The following is an 18,925-nucleotide window of genomic DNA, read 5'->3' as shown; positions in this document are numbered from 1 at the left end:
AGCTACCCAGGATACAGGTACCACACAGAGCTACCCACGAGCTACCCAGTGGTGCTAATCCCAGTGGTGCAGATACCCAGTGGTGCTACCCACATACAGCTACCCAGATACAGTGATAAGATCCCAGTGGATGATAAGCCCAGTGCTACCCAGATACATCTACACAGATGGTACCCAGATAAGCTACCCAGATATAAAACCAGATACAAACCCAGATTCACTATTTAACTATTTATCAGTCTTAGTTGGGGGTAGAAACTGTTCAGGTTCCTGTTGGTTCCAGACTTGGTGCATCGGTACCGATGTTAAACCATGCAGTAGCAGAGAGGTGCTAACACTCTATGACTAGGTGGCTGGAGTCTTTGACCATTTTTATGGTGCTTCCTCTGAAACCCTGGTATAGAGGTCCTGGATGCTAGCTCAGCCCCAGTGATGTAAACTGGGCTATACCCAGTGGTGATAAACCCAGTGGTGATAAACCCAGTGGTGATAAACCCAGTGGTGCTTACCTTCTGTAGATACCCAGTGGTGATATACCCAGTGTGCTATGCCCAGAGATGTCTATAAGCAGTGGTGACTATTGTGGTCTCCAGTAGTCCAGGAAGTTCCTACTGTATCTGGTGCAAAAATGTTAAACTCTGTTGCTACCCTATTGTTTCTGTTTCTTCATGTTTATTTCCCTGTGTTAGACTGCACACTCTCACTGTGGTGCATGTTTGGTGATACCAATACGAGAGGTCTTTGTCAGTTTATGTGTCAAGACCATTTGAATAGATTTGAAAGGTAGCGCTAAGTAACAGTTGTAGTGGTCTTCAGGATATGGTCCAGGAGCTGGAGTTCCCAGTGATCACGGAGCCAGGGATACCCTGTCTGTTTGTCTCTGCCTTTGTGATGCATTGATGCATGTCTGTAACCTCAACTGTTTGTTAGAATTAGCATATTGAGGCCTTTGACAGAATGTGCCCAAGCCAGTGTGATAACACTAAATGTTGATGCTGGTTTGGTCTGTTGTAGAACAGGGTTGAGTAAGAGTTGTCGTTGGTTCCAGGATATGGTCCAGGAGCTGGAGCACCCAGTGGTGCTAATCCCAGTGGTGCTATACCCAGTGGTGCTAATCCAGTGGTGATAATCCCAGTGGTGATAATCCCAGTGGTGATAATCCCAGTGGTGATAAACCCAGTGGTATAAACCCAGTGGTGCGAAACCCAGTGGTGCTAATTCCAGTGGTGCTAAACCCAGTGGTGCTATACCCGGTGGTGCTAAACCCAGTGGTGCTATAACCAGTGGTGCTAATCCCAGTGGTGCTATACCCAATGGTGCTAAACCCAGTGGTGCTATACCCAGGGGTGATAAACCCAGTGGTGATAAACCCAGTGGTGCTATACCCAGTGGTGATATACCCAGTGGTGCTATACCCAGAGGTGCTATACCCAGTGGTGCTATACCCAGTGGTAAACCTCTGTTACCATCACTAAATGTCAGAGTCTGTATCTCTATTGCTGTATCTTTCATGACTTCAGACTGAACCCAATGGTCATTGACGAGATCTTCAGAGCTAACTTGTATTGAATAACAGTTGTTGTGGTCTTCAGGATATGGTCCAGGAGCTGGCATTCCCAATGGTCAGGGTGCTAAACCCAATGGTAAACTATGGCTACCTTGTCTGTGTCTACGGCCCTATTCAATGTGTGTCTTTCTATCTCAAAATTGAGGTTGAGCTGAATGGTGCATGCTGTGTGGTAATGCCAGCATTTGTGGCATACTATGCTTGCATGGTCTGGTCATTTTTAGAACAGTTTTGAATAAGAGCTGTTGGTTTTAGGATATGGTCCAGGAGCTGGAGCACCCAGTGGTGCTAATCCCAGTGGTGCTAATCCCAGTGGTGCTATACTCAGTGGTGCTAATCCCAGTGGTGATAATCCCAGTGGTGATAATCCCAGTGGTGATAAACCCAGTGGTGCTAAACCCAGTGGTGCTAATTCCAGTGGTGCTAATTCCAGTGGTGCTATATCTAGTGGTGATATATTTAGTGGTGCTATACCCAGTGGTGCTATACCCAGTGGTGCTATACCCAGTGGTGCAATACCCAGTGGTGCTATACCCAGTGGTGCTATACCCAGTGGTGCTATATCCAGTGGTGATAAACCCAGTGGTGCTTTACCCAGTGGTGCAATAAACCCAGTGGTGATAAACCCAGTGGTGATAAACCCAGTGGTGATAAACCCAGTGGTGCGATACCCAGTGGTGCGATACCCAGTGGTGCGATACCCAGTGGTGCTATACCCAGTGGTGCTATACCCAGTGGTAAACCTCTGTTACCATCACTAAATGTCAGAGTCGGTATCTCTATTGCTGTATCTTTCATGACTTCAGACAAAAGCCAATGGTCATTGACGAGATCTTCAGAGCTAACTTGTATTGAATAACAGTTGTTGTGGTCTTCAGGATATGGTCCAGGAGCTGGCATTCCCAATGGTCAGGGTGCTAAACCCAATGGTAAACTATGGCTACCTTGTCTGTGTCTACGGCCCTATTCAATGTGTGTCTTTCTATCTCAAAATTGAGGTTGAGCTGAATGGTGCATGCTGTGTGGTAATGCCAACGTTTGTGGCATACTATGCTTGCATGGTCTGGTCATTTTTAGAACAGTTTTGAATAAGAGCTGTTGGTTTTAGGATATGGTCCAGGAGTTACAAATGATCAGAGAGCCAAAGCCAATGGTAAACCTCTGATAACATGTCTGTGTCACACTCTGTCTCTCTGTATCAAAGTGGAGCTTCTTTGACTGTATGTTGCATGATATGTGCTACAAAAGTTGGTGCGATGTGACTCCAGAACGTTGAGAAGGATTAATATATTTGTGCATGGAAAGGTCCCAGGGCAGCATGTTTTGTGCTCATGCAAGTGATTATTCACAATAAGTCAGTGTTGACAGTGTTGCGTAACAGTGGTTGTGGTCTCCAGGATATGGCCCAGGAGTTGGAGCACCCAACGGTGGTAAAGGAAATGGTAAACCTCTTTCTGAGTCTTCATCAGTCTCTATTTCTCTGTCACTTTAGAGGTAAACTGGCACCTTTCTCTTATTCCACCAATCACTGGGTGACACTATTTTTTCTGGTCCTTCGAGCCAGACATTTAAGTACTCTGAACCATTCCATCAGGCCAATTAAACATGTTATTACTGTGAAATGCTATAGCATCTCTTATTATAAATAAGGTATTGAATCTCAGATGATAAGATCTACAAAGAACATGTATTGAGTAACAGTTGTTGTGGTCTTCAGGATATGGTGCAGGAGAAGGAGTTCCCAATGGTCAGGGTGCTAAACCCAATGGTAAACATCTGCTACCCTGTCTGTGTCTACGTCTGTCTTCAATGTTTGTCGTCCATGTCAAAGTTGTGGTCGAGCAGGATGCTGCATGCTGTGTGATAATGTTACAGTTTGTAACATATTTTTGCATGCCTGTTGCCAGTTCATTGAGCATTTTGTAGAATTTGACCGATCCATGGATGCTGGCCTGGTCAATTGTAGAACAGTGTTGAGTAAGAGTTGTTGTGGTTCCAGGATATGGTCCAGGAGCTGGAGCACCTAACGGCACTAAAAGCAATGGTCAACCTCTGATACCCTGCCTGTCTGTGTTGCATGCTGTATGGTACTCTATCTTTAGAAGAGTATTGGTGATAAGCGCCTGAACACATCCAGCTGGTGTTTGCCAGATATTTGTGCACGGCTATAAGCTATGTGATGAAATACTAGGATCAAGGGCAAAATGTGTTGTGCAAGTGGTTTTGATCAATTGTCTATAAGCAGTGTTGAGTAACCATTGTTGTGGTCTCCAGGAGCTGGAGTTCCCAATGGTGGTAGAATTAATGGTAAACCTCTTTCAGAGTGTTACAGTCTCTCAATCTCTATTCATCTGACATTCTCCTATGTTTAGCTACAGAATTTTTGATGATCAGATCTACACAGCTAACTTGTGTTGAGTAACTAGTGTTCAATAATAGTTGTTGTGGTCTTCAGGATATGGTGCAGGAGCTGGTGTTCCCAGTGATCAGGGAGCCAAAGGCAATGGTAAACCTCTGATACCTTGTCTGTGTGTCTCTGTCAGTCTTTGTGTATCTTGTCTGTCTGTGTCAAAGACAACATGTGTTGTGTTTATGCAAGTGGTTTTGATTTTCTATAAGCAGTGTTGAATAACAGTTTTTGTGGTCTTCAGGACATGGTCCAGGAGCTGAAGTTCCCAATGGTGGGGCTAAAAGCAATGGTAATGCCAGTTTAAATCTCTGAGTTTAAATAACTGGATGGCACTCATTATCATAACCTACAAATCGTTTGATAATAAATTATACAGCACTAACTTGCTTTGACCCAGTGTTAAGTAATAGTTGTTGTGGTCTCTAGGATACGGTCCAGGAGTTGGAGCTTCCAACTGTGGTATAAGCTATGGTAAAGCTCTGTCTGAGTGTTGCAGTCTCTCAATCTCTCTTTCTCTGTCACTCTCGTATGATAAGCTACAGAACCTGTGACTATAAGTATTGGCTTGTTGAGTAACCAGTGTTCAGTATCAGTAGTTGTGGTCTACATGATATGGTTCAGGAGCTGGAGTGTCTACAGGGCTTGTTGAGTAACCAGTGTTCAGTATCAGTAGTTGTGGTCTTCAGGAAACGGTTCAGGAGCTGGAGTGTCTAAAGGGCTTGGTGCTAAAAATGGTAGACTTCTGCTACTGGGTTGTTTCTGTTTCTCTGGCTGGTCTTCATCAGTGGTGATCTGCACATTGTTCTGCATGCTGGATAGCACTGCCACTGCAACAATTATGTCTTTGTCAGCTTTACAGTTAAGACCATATTGGAAGTAAGTCTCACTTTAACCCGACAGACTTATTGAATGCCTATACTGTTCTGGAAAGGATGTAACCAAGCTTTCCAATGGTCAATTGTAAACAGTGTTGAGCAAGTAGTGTAAAGTAATCACTACTATGGTCTCTAGGATACGGCCCCAGAGTTCAGCAACCCAGTGGTGCTGAAAGCAATGGTAAACCTCTGATACCCGGTCTGTGTCACATTCTGTCTCTGTCTCTTTCTGTATTGAAGTGGAGCTGTATATTTAGAACTATCTTTAAAAATATATTTTTGGTGACATGATATTTGCTGATATCCTCCCAAATGCTAGTCAGCTAGTCTCTGTGATATTTTTTTGTGCATGACTAAGAATCTATGTGTTGAATTACTAGAATAAAGAGCAATGTGTTGTGGCAATGCAAATGGTTTTGAATAATCAGTGGTTGTAACACTTGTTGTGGTCTCTAGGATATGGTCCAGGAGCTGGAGTTCTCAATGGTGCTAAAAGCAATGGTAAACCTCTTTCTCAGTCTCTGTAACGTCACTGTGTCTGGGCACCACCCAGTGAGGAATGGACACAGGGAGAGTGTCTGTTTAAAGTGGGTCCCCTGTTAGGACAATGAAACAGTAGGAGGAGACAGGGCGATATGTTTCTTATTTTAAACCACTCTCTGTGTGGTGGTGTTTTTCATGGTCCTTCGAGCCGGACATATAATATATAATACATAATAATATATGTAATTTAGCAGACACTGTTAACCAAAGAGACTTCTAGTCACGCATGCATCCATTTTATAAATGGGTGGCCCCAGTGGGAATCAAACTCACAACCCTTAGTGTTGCAAGCGCTATAACAGAGGGACACTGTTTCTATTATTTTAAGCTACAGAGCTAACTTGTTTAGTGGTCTCTACGATATGGTCCAGGAGCTGGAGTTCCCAGTGATCAGGGAGCCAAAGGCAATGGTAAACCTCTGTGTCTGTCCCTTTTTTCTATTTTCCTTTGTGGCTGTAATATTGTGTAGGTAGCACTGTCAAGTAACATTTGTTGTGGTCTCTAGGATATGGTCAAGGAGTGGGAGATCCCAATGGACAGGGTGCTAAAGCAACCAAAACGGATAACCCCATACAATCTAGCTGTCTGTGTGTTATATCCACCTGCATGTGCCATTAACTGCCGTTTGTAGCGATCAGTTTGTGTCAATGGCTCAAGTGCCTTAGGAAAGTATTCAGACCCCTTGACTTTTCCTCATTTTGTTACATTACAGCCTTATTCTAAAATGGATTAAATAAATAAAAAATCCTCATCAATCTACACACAATACCCAATAATGACAAACCGAAAACAGGTTTTTAGACACAGATCTGGGGAAGGGTACCAAAAAATGTCTGCAGCATTGAAGGTCCCCAAGAACACAGTGGCCTCTATCATTCTGAAATGGAAGAAGGATGGAACAACCTTGACACTTTCTAGAGCTGCCCGCTCTACCAAACTGAGAAATCAGAGGAGAAGGGCCTTGGTCAGGGAGGTGACCAGGAACCTGATGCTCACTCTGGCAGAGCTCCAGAGTTCCCCTGTGGAGATGGGAGAACCTTCCAGAAGGACAACCATCTCTGCAGCACTCCACCAATCAGGCTTTTATAGTAGAGTGGCCAGACTGAAGCCACGCCTCAGTAGAAGGCACATGACAGCCCACTAGAGGACTCCCAGACCATGAGAAACAAGATTCTCTGGTCTGATGAAGCCAAGATTGAACTCTTTGGCCTGAATGCCAAGCTTCACATCTGGAGAAAACCTGGTAACATCCCTACAGTGACGCATGGTGGTGGCAGCATCATGCTGTAGGGATGTTTTTCAGCAGCAGTGACTGGGAGACTAGTCAGTATCGAGGCAAAAATGAACGGAGCAAAGTTAGAGGGATCCTTGATGAAAACCTTGATGAAAACCTGCTCCAGGACCTCAGACTGGGGCAAATGTTCACCTTCCAACAGGATAATGGCCCTCCAACAGGATAACGGCCCTAAGCACACAACCAAGACAACATAGGAGTGGCTTCGGGACAAGTCTCTGAATGTCCTTGAGCGGCCCAGCCAGAGCCTGGATGTGAATACGATCGAACATCTCAGGAGAGACTTGAAAATAGTTGTGCAGCGATGCTCCCCATCCGACCTGACAGAGCTGGAGAAGATCTGCAGGGAAGAATGGGAGAAACTCCCCAAATGCAGGTGTGCCAAGCTTATAGCATCATACCAAAGAAGTCGCAATGCTGTAATCGCTGCCAAAGGTGCTTTAACAAAGTACTGAGTAAAGGGTCTGAATACTTATGCAAATGTGATATTTACATTTTTATTTTTTATAAATTAGCAAAAATGTCTAAAAACCTGTTTTTGCTTTGTTATTGTGCGGTATTGTGTGTAGATTGAGGAGGGGAAAAAACGATTTAATCAATTTTATAATAAGGCTGTAACGTAACAAAATGTGGGAAAAGTCAAGGGGTCTACATACTTTCCAAAGGCCCTGTATATGATATTACCCTCTATGAATGATGCACCTGTCTTGTTGGCTCTATGTTTGTGTCCTAGAAGCACACTGGAAGCTTTTGATGAATTGCTTTAGGGATGGTTGACTTGAAATTTGACCTGAGTTGCAGGTTTGTCTTATTTTTACTGTGGCTTGGATTTGTGTAAACATATCTTTCTGATTGGTCACATTTATGTGGTAAGCATGGATGTTGAGTGTCACAAGCTACGGCCTAATCACAGTGATATGTAATGTGCATGGATGTTGAGTGTCACAGGCTACAGCCTAATCACAGTGATATGTAATGTGCATGGATGTTGAGTGTCACAGGCTACGGCCTAATCACAGTGATATGTAATGTGCATGGATGTTGAGTGTCACAGGCTACGGCCTAATCACAGTGATATGTAATGTGCATGGATGTTGAGTGTCACAGGCTACGGCCTAATCACAGTGATATGTAATGTGCATGGATGTTGAGTGTCACAGGCTACGGCCTAATCACAGTGATATGTAATGTGCATGGATGTTGAGTGTCACAGGCTACGGCCTAATCACAGTGATATGTAATGTGCATGGATGTTGAGTGTCACAGGCTACGGCCTAATCACAGTGATATGTAATGTGCATGGATGTTGAGTGTCACAGGCTACGGCCTAATCACAGTGATATGTAATGTGCATGGATGTTGAGTGTCACAGGCTACGGCCTAATCACAGTGATATGTAATGTGCATGGATGTTGAGTGTCACAGGCTACGGCCTAATCACAGTGATATGTAATGTGCATGGATGTTGAGTGTCACAGGCTACGGCCTAATCACAGTGATATGTAATGTGCATGGATGTTGAGTGTCACAGGCTACGGCCTAATCACAGTGATATGTAATGTGCATGGATGTTGAGTGTCACAGGCTACGGCCTAATCACAGTGATATGTAATGTGCATGGATGTTGAGTGTCACAGGCTACGGCCTAATCACAGTGATATGTAATGTGCATGGATGTTGAGTGTCACAGGCTACGGCCTAATCACAGTGATATGTAATGTGCATGGATGTTGAGTGTCACAGGCTACGGCCTAATCACAGTGATATGTAATGTGCATGGATGTTGAGTGTCACAGGCTACGGCCTAATTAGGGATCGTGTCGCTCAGTCTCAAGTCAATCACAGGGTTTTGTGCTGAGCTTTGTTGACTTATTCCACAGGCTACGGTGCCGGAGCAGGCAGCTACCCGGGGGCAGGAAACAACGGCTATGGAGCAGGTAATGGAACTGACACTGACAGACAGAAACCTAACCAACATATTCTCTCCTTTTAATGGATGGCTCACTATTCTGTGGCATAAAGAAAGTAATTGGAAACTCAATCTGTCACAGCGTCCATGTTACCTCTTCACAGTATATTCTAATGCATGTTAGGTGATGTAATTGAAATTCATTTAAAAGTAGATGATCGCTTGAGTAATGCAACCGGTCTTGGACAAGGAGGATACCCCCAGAATGGAGCAGGCAAAGCTTTTCGCTTTGTCTTTATATTACTGTCTCTCTTTATTTATCTTTGTCTTTCTATTCCTGTCTCTCTTTATTTATCTTTGTCTTTCTATTCCTGTCTCTCTTTATATATCTTTGTCTTTCTATTTCTGTCTCTCTTTATTTATCTTTGTCTTTCTATTTCTGTGTCTTTTATTTTTCTTTGTCTTTCTATTTCTTTATTTATCTTTGTCTTTCTATTTCTGTCTCTCTTTATATATCTTTGTCTTTCTATTTCTGTGTCTTTCTATTTCTGTCTCTCTTTATATATCTTTGTCTTTCTATTTCTGTCTCTCTTTATACAGTTTGTGACCTTTTGCCACATTTCAGGCTTTTGCCACATTTCAAAAACATAAAGATTTAAAACTGTATTTTTTTGAAGAATCAACAACAAGTGAAGAATCATGAAGTGGAACATTTATTGGATATTTCAAACTTTTTAACAAATCAAAAACTGAAAAATTGGGTGTGCAAAATTATTCAGCCCCCTGAAGTTAATACTTTGTAGCGCCACCTTTTGCTGCGATTACAGCTGTAAGTCGCTTGGGGTATGTCTCTATCAGTTTTGCACATCGAGAGACTGAAATTTTTTCCCATTCCTCCTTGCAAAACAGCTCGAACTCAGTGAGGTTGGATGGAGAGCATTTGTGAACATGCAGTTTTCAGTTCTTTCCACAGATTCTTGATTGGATTCAGGTCTGGACTTTGACTTGACCATTCTAACACCTGGATATGTTTATTTTTGAACCATTCCATTGTAGATTTTGCTTTATGTTTTGGATCATTGTCTTGTTGGAAGACAAATCTCCGTCCCAGTCTCAGGTCTTTTGCAGACTCCATCAGGTTTTCTTCCAGAATGGTCCTGTATTTGGCTCCATCCATCTTCCCATCAATTCTAACCATATTCCCTGTCCCTGCTGAAGAAAAGCAGGCCCAAACCATGATGCTGCCACCACCATGTTTGACAGTGGGGATGGTGTGGTCAGGGTGATGCGCTGTGTTGCTTTTACGCCAAACATAACGTTTTGCATTGTTGCCAAAAAGTTCAATTTTGGTTTCATCTGACCAGAGCACCTTCTTCCTCATGTTTGGTGTGTCTCCCAGGTGGCTTGTGGCAAACTTTAAACAACACTTTTTATGGATATCTTTAAGAAATGGCTTTCTTCTTGCCACTCTTCCATAAAGGCCAGATTTGTGCAATATACGACTGATTGTTGTCCTATGGACAGAGTCTCCCACCTCAGCTGTAGATCTCTGCAGTTCATCCAGAGTGATCATGGGCCTCTTGGCTGCATCTCTGATCAGTCTTCTCCTTGTATGAGCTGAAAGTTTAGAGGGACGGCCAGGTCTTGATAGATTTGCAGTGGTCTGATACTCCTTCCATTTCAATATTATCGCTTGCACAGTGCTCCTTGGGATGTTTAAAGCTTGGGAAATCTTTTTGTATCCAAATCCGGCTTCAAACTTCTTCACAACACAATCTCGGACCTGCCTTGTGTGTTCCTTGTTCTTCATGATGCTCTCTGCGCTTTTAACGGACCTCTGAGACTATCACAGTAAAGGTGCATTTATACGGAGACTTGATTACACACAGGTGGATTGTATTTATCATCATTAGTCATTTAGGTCAACATTGGATAATTCAGAGATCCTCACTGAACTTCTGGAGAGAGTTTGCTGCACTGAAAGTAAAGGGGCTGAATAATTTTGCACGCCCAATTATTCAGTTTTTGATTTGTTAAAAAAGTTTGAAATATCCAATAAATGTCGTTCCACTTCATGATTGTGTCCCACTTGTTGTTGATTCTTCACAAAAAAATACAGTTTTATATATTTATGTTTGAAGCCTGAAATGTGGCAAAAGGTCGCAAAGTTCAAGGGGGCCGAATACTTTCGCAAGGCACTGTATCTGTCATGCATAGGTGTAATAGGTGGCAGGGAAGTCAGGCGCAGGAGAGTCAAATAGAGTGTAAAATGGAGTCTTTTAATAAAGTTCACGGAGTATGCTCCATAACACTAAATGTACGTAAACAAACAAACATGGGTACGAGGACCCGACGCGCACCTATACAACATCACACTACATTCTCCTCAGGACTTTAAACGGCCCCACAAACCGCGGACCCAGCTTCCGGCAGAGCAGGTGAAGGGGCAGGTTTTGGGTCGAGAGCAAGACCCTGTCCCCTGGTGCGAACACGGGGGCCTCACTGCGGCGACGGTCTGCGCCAATTTTCTGGCGCCTTATGGCACGCTGAAGGTGGACGTGGGCTGCCTCCCAGGTTTCCTCAGCGTGCCGAAACCAATTGTCCACCGCAGGGGCCTCGGTCTGGCTCTGATGCCAAGGAGCCAGAACCGGCTGATACCCTAATACACATTGAAAGGGAGTAAGGTTAGTGGAGGAGTGACGTAGCGAGTTCTGAGCCATCTCTGCCCAGGGCACGAACTTCGCCCACTCCCCCGGCCGATCCTGGCAATAAGACCGCAGAAACCTACCCACATCCTGGTTAACTCTCCACCTGCCCATTACTCTCGGGGTGAAAACCTGAGGTAAGACTAACCGAGATCCCCAGACGCTCCATGAACGCCTTCCAGACCCATGATGTGAACTGGGAACCCCGATCAGACACTATATCCTCAGGCACCCCATAGTGCCGGAAAACGTGTGTAAACAGGGCCTCTGCAGTTTGTAAGGCCGTCCTAGGGAGACCGGGCAAAGGGAGGAGACGACAGGACTTTGAAAACCGATCCACAACGACCAGGATCGTGGTGTAACCCTGTGAAGGTGGAAGATCAGTCAAAAAATACACCGACAGGTGCGACCACGGCCGTTGAGGAACGGGTAGAGGTTCTAGCTTACCTCTGGGCAGGTGTCTAGGAGCCTTGCACTGGGCGCACACCGAGCAGGAAGAAACATAAATCCTCACGTCCTTAGCTAAAGTGGGCCACCAGAATCTCCCTTCAAGACAGCGCATTGTCCGACCTATCCCAGGATGACCAGAGGAGGGTGACGTGTGAGCCCAATATATCAATCGGTCGCGGACAGCAGACGGAACTTACAGATGACCAGCTGGACACTCAGGGGGAGAAGGCTCTGCACGTGACGCCCGCTCAATGTCCGGAAAGAAAAAAGGCAGAGAGGACCATCCAGCTCCCACACTACAGGCGCCACCAGACACGAAGCTGGGAGTATGGGAGTGGGATCCATGGACCGCTCCTCTGTGTCATACAGCCGAGACAATGCGTCTGCCTTAACGTTCTGGGAGCCTGGTCTGTAAGAAAGAGTAAACACGAAACGAGTGAAAACATGGCGCACCTTGCTTGGCGAGGATTCAATCTCTTCGCCTGACGGATGTACTCCAGATTGCGGTTGTCAGTCCAGATGAGAAAAGGGTGTTTAGGCCCCTCAAGCCAATGCCTCCACACCTTCAAAGCTTCTACGACAGCGTTCCCCACATCATAGTTTCGCTCCGCCGGGCTGAGCTTCTTCGAAAAGAAAGCACAGGGGCGAAGCTTCAGTGGCGTACCCGAACACTGAGAGAGCACTGCTCCTATCCCAGCTTCGGATGCGTCCACCTCCACTATGAATGGCAAAGAGGGATCCGGATGAGCCAGCACAGGTACCGAGGTAAACAGAGTCTTCAGGTGCTCAAAAGCCCTGTTCGCCTCAGTCGACCACTGCAAGCGCACCGGACCCCCCTTTAGCAGTGAGGTAATGGGAGCTGCCACCTGACCAAAACCCCAGATAAACCTCCGGGTAGTAATTGGAAAACCCCCAAAAACGCTGCAACTCCTTTACCATGGTTGGAGTCGGCCAATTACGCACGGCTGTAATGTGGTCGCTCTCCATCTCCACTCCTGAAGTGGAAATCCGATGCCCTAGGAAGGAGATGGATTGTTGGAAAAAGAAGAATTTCTCAGCCTTGACATATAGATCATGCTCCAACAGGCGACCAAGCACCCTGCGCACCAGGGACACATTCTCGGCGCGTGAAGCAGAGTATATCAGAATATCATCTATATACACCACTACACCCTGCCCGTGCAGGTCCCTGAAGATCTCATCTACAAATGATTGGAAAACTGATGGAGCATTCATCAACCCATATGGTATGACAAGGTACTCATAATGACCTGAGGTGGTGCTAAATGCCGTCTTCCACTCATCACTCTTCTTAATACGCACCAGATTGTACGCACTCCTGAGATCCAATTTTGTGAAAAACGTGCCCCGTGCATTAACTCAATAATCGCATTGATCAGAGGTAGCGGGTAACTATATTTCACTGTGCTTTTTATTAAGACATCGATAATCAACGCACGGGCGTAAACCGGCATCCTTTTTTTTCACAAAAAAGAAACTCGAAGAGACGGGTGAAATGGATGGCTGAATGAACGAACCCCTGATGCAGGGATTCAGAGACATATGTCTCCATAGCCTCCGTCTCCGCTTGCGACAGGGGATACACGTGACTCTTGGGATATGCAGCGTCTACCAGGAGATCTATTGCACAATCCCCCCATCGATGGGGTGGTAATTGAGTCGCCTTCTTTTTACAGAAGGCGAGAGCCAAATCGGCATATTCGGGGGAATGCGCACGGTGGAGACCTGGTCTGGACTTTCCACCGTAGTAGCACCAACAGAAACCCCTAAACACCTACCTGAGCATTCTCGCGACCACCCCATGAGAGCCCTCTGTGGCCAAGAAACAGTGGGGTTATGACAAACTAACCAGGGTAGGCCTAGCACCACAGAATATGCAGGAGAATCAATAAGGAAAAGACTAATCTTCTCCTTGTGACCCTCCTGCGTTATCATACACAAAGGTGCGTTTACCTCCCTGATAAACCCTGACCCTAATGGTCGACTATCTAAGGCATGAATGGGGAAAGGCATATCCACAGGAACAATAGGGATCCCTAAACTATGAGCTAGACTTTTATTAATGAAATTCCCAGCTGCACCTGAATCTACTAGTGCCTTATACTGGGAATGCAGTGAAAAATCAGGACAAGAGACAGAGACAAACATTAGTGCAGCAGAGGGCTCTGGATGAGAATGGTGCCTACTCACCTGGGGTGACGCCAGAATACCCTGCCTGCCCTCTCTATTCCCAGAGGAACCAACCCGGCACTGACCAGCAGTGTGTCCTCTGCAGCAGTGTGCCCTCTGCGACCTTGAATGGTGCTCGAGCGGGAACCCCCTCCGGTCTCTCTGCGCACCATCCCTCCCAATTCCATAGGTTCGGGAGAGAGGATGCGGGAGGATGGAACAACCTGACCCCGATCTAGACGTCCACGAGTAGCCAGCATGTTGTCCAGCTTGATGAACATGTCCACCAGCTGGTCGAAGGTGAGGGTGGTGTCTCTACAGGCCAGCTCCCGACGGACGTCCTCGCGTAGACTACAACGGTAATGGTCGATCAGGGCCCTGTTGCTCCATCCAGCGCCGGCAGCCAAGGTCCTAATCTCCAAAGCAAAATCTTGTGCACTCCTCGTCTCCTGCCTCAGATGATAGAGGAGCTCACCCGCTGCTTTGCCTTCAGGTGGGTGATTGAATACTATCCGGAATTGGCGGGTGAACTCCTCAAAATGGTCCAACGCCGCATCCTCCCTTCTACACACAGCGCTGGCCCATTCCAGGGCTTTCCCGGTGAGGCATGAGACAAGGGCGTAACTCTTCTCACGGTCAGATGATACTGGGGAGGCCGTGGCTAGATATAAGTTCAGCTTAAGGAGGAAACCCTGGCAGCCGGCAGTATCTCCGTTGTATCCCGTAGGTAGGGATAAATGGATCTTAGATTCCGGAGAGGAAAAAACGTTCACTGGAGATTCCGGTTGTGGTGGTGGTGGCGCTTGAGAAACTCCCTGTCTCTCCCAGCGATCCATTTTCTGGACAATGTGATCCATGACGGAGCTGATAACGTCAAGCTCCCTCGCTTGTTCCTGAACGCTTTCCTCCAGCTCCATGGGCATAGTGTCCTCTCCTGCTTACTTCATATATAAGGTCAGAGATTCTGTCATGCATAGGTGTAATAGGTGGCAGGGAAGTCAGGCACAGGAGAGTCAAATAGAGTGTAAAATGGAGTCTTTTAATAAAGTTCACGGAGTATGCTCCATAACACTAAATGTACGTAAACAAACGAACATGGGTACGAGGACCCGACGCGCACCTATACAACATCACACTACACTGACAATAAAACAATCTCTGACAAAGACATGAGGGGAAACAGAGGGTTAAATACATAACAGGTAATGAATGGGATTGAAAACAGGTGTGTGGGAAGACAAGACAAAACCAATGGAAAATGAAAAAAGGATCAATGATGGCTGGAAGACCGGTGACGTCGAACGCCGAGCACCGCCCGAACAAGGAGAGGCAACGACTTCGGCAGAAGTCGTGACAATATCTTTGTCTTTCTATTTCTGTCTCTTTATTTATCTTTGTCTTTCTATTTCTGGCTCTCTTTATATATCTTTGTCTTTCTATTTTTTCTATCTGAATCCATTTTTCCCTCTTTCTCGCTCTTGCTCTCTATCTCAGGTGCCAGTCTGGGACAGGGAGGATACCCCCAGGGTGGAGCAGGTGAATACCCCCAGGGTGGAGCAGGAGGATACCCCCAGGGTGGAGCAGGTGGATACCCCCAGGGTGGAGCAGGTGGATACCCCCAGGGTGGAGCAGGAGGATACCCCCAGGGTGGAGCAGGAGGATACCCCCAGGGTGGAGCAGGAGGTTACCCCCAGGGTGGAGCAGGAAAACAAGGCAAAGCTGGCGGTGGTGAGCCTTTTACTTTGTTGCCATGCTTTTCTCTGTATTCTCTCTTTCTTTCTTCTCACTTCTATTATATTTTTTCTCTTTCACTCTCATTTGCCCTCTCTCTCTCTCTCTCTCTCTCTCTCTCTCTCTCTCTCTCTCTCTCTCAGGTGCCAGTCTGGGACAGGGAGGATACCCCCAGGGTGGAGCAGGGGGATACCCCCAGGGTGGAGCAGGAAAACCAGGCAAAGCTGGCGGTGGTGAGCCTTTTACTTTGTTGCCATGCTTTACTCTTTATTTCTCTCTTTCTTTCTTTCTTTCTTCTCTCTCTCTCTCTCTCTCTCTCCCTCTCTCTTTCTATTCTATTTTTTCTCTTTCACTCTCATTTGCCCTCTTCCTCACTCTTGCTCTCTCTCTCTCTCTCTCTCTCTCTCTCTCTCTCTCTCTCTCTCTCTCAGGTGCTAATCTGGGACAGGGAGGATATCCCCAGGGTGGAGCAGGAGTATACCCCCAGGGTGGAGCAGGCAAATCAGCAGGTAAGGCCTATTAATTATCACACTTTTGCACTCTCTAGTTCTAATTTTCTATCTTTCTCTGGTTCTCTTACTCTCTTATTATCTCTCCTACCTTTCATTTTCTCTCTCATTTCCATTTGCCATCTTCTTTACTCGATTTTTGATCTCAGGTGCCAATCTTCTCTTTTCTCTTTATGAAATATCCCACAGTACTCTCTCTAAGAATGATGTGCTGTGCTCTAATGTTTTTTGGTTGTCATCACAGGTTATGGTGATCAAATTGGAGAAGCATACCCCGGGCCTGGAGCGGGCAACGGATATGGGAATGGTGAGTCAGCATGCTTCCCCTTGTCAAATTCCTTTATTAAGGTCAAATTCCTTAAAATATAACTACAGTTTGAGGACACTGTAAACTGGAGTATAGAGCTGAGGCATGGACGATGAAATACAACATTCAATAGATGTGTTGGGAATGAATGAGGATTACAGTAGCAGTGTGAAACATAGCTGCCTCTCTTAGAGACGAAACCAAAGTTGTCACTGAGAAGTGATCTTAAATGAGAGAAGACAGATCCTCAGGGTCTGTACCACCAGGAAGTGACCTTGACTTCTTTTGTTCTCATGCAGGTGGAGGCCCAGCTGGTGGGGCCAATGCAGTGTCTGTCTGTCTGTCTGTCTGTCTGTCTGTCGTCTGTCTGTCTGTACGTACATGACATGCACCTGCCCTTAACCTTTCTATCCCCTGTACAGGAAGTACTGTCGGGGAAAACTTCTGCCACAACATTAAACAAGCCCACGCTAAAGCTAGAGGAGCTGGAAAGCTGCATACAGTGTTGTTTGGGAACTTTGTTTGAGACTAAATGTCTGCTTTCTTGTCAAGGTTTTTAACATGCCCCCTCTTCTCCACAGGCTATGGCAATGGCTACGGTGCTAGTACTGGAGGCAATGGTTATGGACCCGGTAGGTCTCATCAACTATAGCCAATCAACTAACATTTGTGGGTGGCTGACCAACTAACTGACCCGCTCACATACAGACATAATTATAATTGATTGATGATTATAATTATGTTTCAGGGATTGGGTACCCAACAGTGTTAGCGGATGGTGCTGCTGGGCTGGGAGGCAAGGCAGGGAAGGGAGCAGGAGGTAACCATTCGTAAACCAGTAACAACTCATTATTTTTTTATTTCACCTTTATTTAACCAGGTAGGCCAGTTGAGAACAAGTTCTCATTTACAACTGTGACCTGGCCAAGATAAAGCAAAGCAGTGCGACACAAACAACACAGAGTTACACATGGGATAAACAAACGTACAGTCAATAACACAATAGAAAAGTATATATACAGTGTGTGCAAATGTAGTAAGATTAGGCAGGTCAGGCAATAAATAGGCCATAGTGGCGAAATAATTAGAATTTAGCAATTAAACACTGGAGTGATAGATGTGCAGAAAATGAATGTGCAAGTAGATATACTGGGGTGCAAAAGAGCAAAAGAAAAAATAATAATATGGGGATGAGGTAGTTGGATGGGCTATTTACAGTTGGGCTGTGTACAGGTGCAATGATCGGTAAGCTGCTCTGACAGCTGATGCTTAAAGTTAGTGAGGGAGATATAAGTCTCCAGCTTCAGTGATTTTTGCAAATCATTCCAGTCATTGGCAGCAGAGAACTGGAAGGAAAGGCAGCCAAAGAGGAGTTGGCTTTCGGGGTGACCAGTGAAATATACCTGCTGGAGCTCATGCTACGGTTGGGTGCTGCTATGGTGACCAGTGAGCTGAGATAAGGCGGGCTTTACCTCGCAAAGACTTATAGATGACCTGGAGCCAGTGGGTTTGGCGACCAATATGAAGTGAGGGCCAGCCTACGAGAGCATACAGGTCGCAGTGGTGGGTAGTATATGGGGCTTTGGTGACAAAATAGATGGCACTGTGATAGACTACATCCAATTTGCTAAGTAGAGTGTTGGAGGCTATTTTGAAAATGACTTCGCCGAAGTCAAGGATTGGTAGTATAGTCGGTTTTACGAGGGTATGTTTGGCAGCATGAATGAAGGATGCCTTGTTGCAAAATAGGAAGCCAATTCTAGATTTAATTTTGGATTGGAGATGCTTAATGTGAGTCTGGAAGGAGAGTTTACCGTCTAACCAAACACCTAGGTATTTGTAGTTGTCCACATATTCTAAATCAGAACCGTCCAGAGTAGTGATGCTAGACGGGCGAGCGGGTGCGGGTAGCGATCGGTTGAAGAGCATGCATTTAGTTTTGCTTGCATTTAAGAGCAGTTGGAGGCCACGGAAGGAGAGTTGTATGGCATTGAAGCTCATCTGGAGGTTTGTTAGCACCGTGTCCAAAGAAGGGCCAGATGTATACAGAATGGTGTCGTCTGCGTAGAGGTGGATCAGGGAATCACCAGCAGCATAAATAATAACTCAATCTGGTAACTACTCTACTCTATGGGAACTTGACTCGCTCTCAGTAAGATGAGGAAGGTCAGTAACACTTTCTATGAGGTATATATGCAAATAAGGCATTATAGTGCATTATAAAACTTGCATAAGCTGTCATAACAACTCATAAGTAGTTATAACATCCTTATTTAGGATCTTACTTAGGCCTACTCAAAACAAAATAACAATTGTTCAAAGTCTGCATTGAGAGAGGTAAGATGTTATAATCATATAACATGTCATGTGTCATGTAACAGTGTGGATGCTAGGTGTAATGTAACAGTGTGGACGCTAGGTGTAATGTAACAGTG

General features: G+C 45.5%; 1 protein-coding gene across 1 annotated transcript in view; it reads left to right on the top strand.

Annotated features, from left to right (window-relative positions):
* Positions 1-18,925, top strand: part of LOC135553819 (uncharacterized) — a 36,951-nt gene that overhangs the window by 13,924 nt on the left and 4,102 nt on the right. Inside the window, exons 9-14 of the mRNA XM_064985755.1 lie at positions 8,570-8,626; positions 15,438-15,671; positions 15,818-15,907; positions 16,106-16,183; positions 16,428-16,490; positions 17,072-17,122. Coding sequence (XP_064841827.1) covers positions 8,570-8,626; positions 15,438-15,671; positions 15,818-15,907; positions 16,106-16,183; positions 16,428-16,490; positions 17,072-17,122 — 573 coding nt within the window. The remainder of the gene's footprint in view (positions 1-8,569; positions 8,627-15,437; positions 15,672-15,817; positions 15,908-16,105; positions 16,184-16,427; positions 16,491-17,071; positions 17,123-18,925) is intronic.

The sequence above is a fragment of the Oncorhynchus masou genome, chromosome 14, assembly GCF_036934945.1.
Source record: "Oncorhynchus masou masou isolate Uvic2021 chromosome 14, UVic_Omas_1.1, whole genome shotgun sequence".
NCBI classification, from domain to species: domain Eukaryota; kingdom Metazoa; phylum Chordata; class Actinopteri; order Salmoniformes; family Salmonidae; genus Oncorhynchus; species Oncorhynchus masou.
Note: the sequence above shows the minus strand (reverse complement) of the source record. Positions and strands in the feature narration are given on the sequence as shown.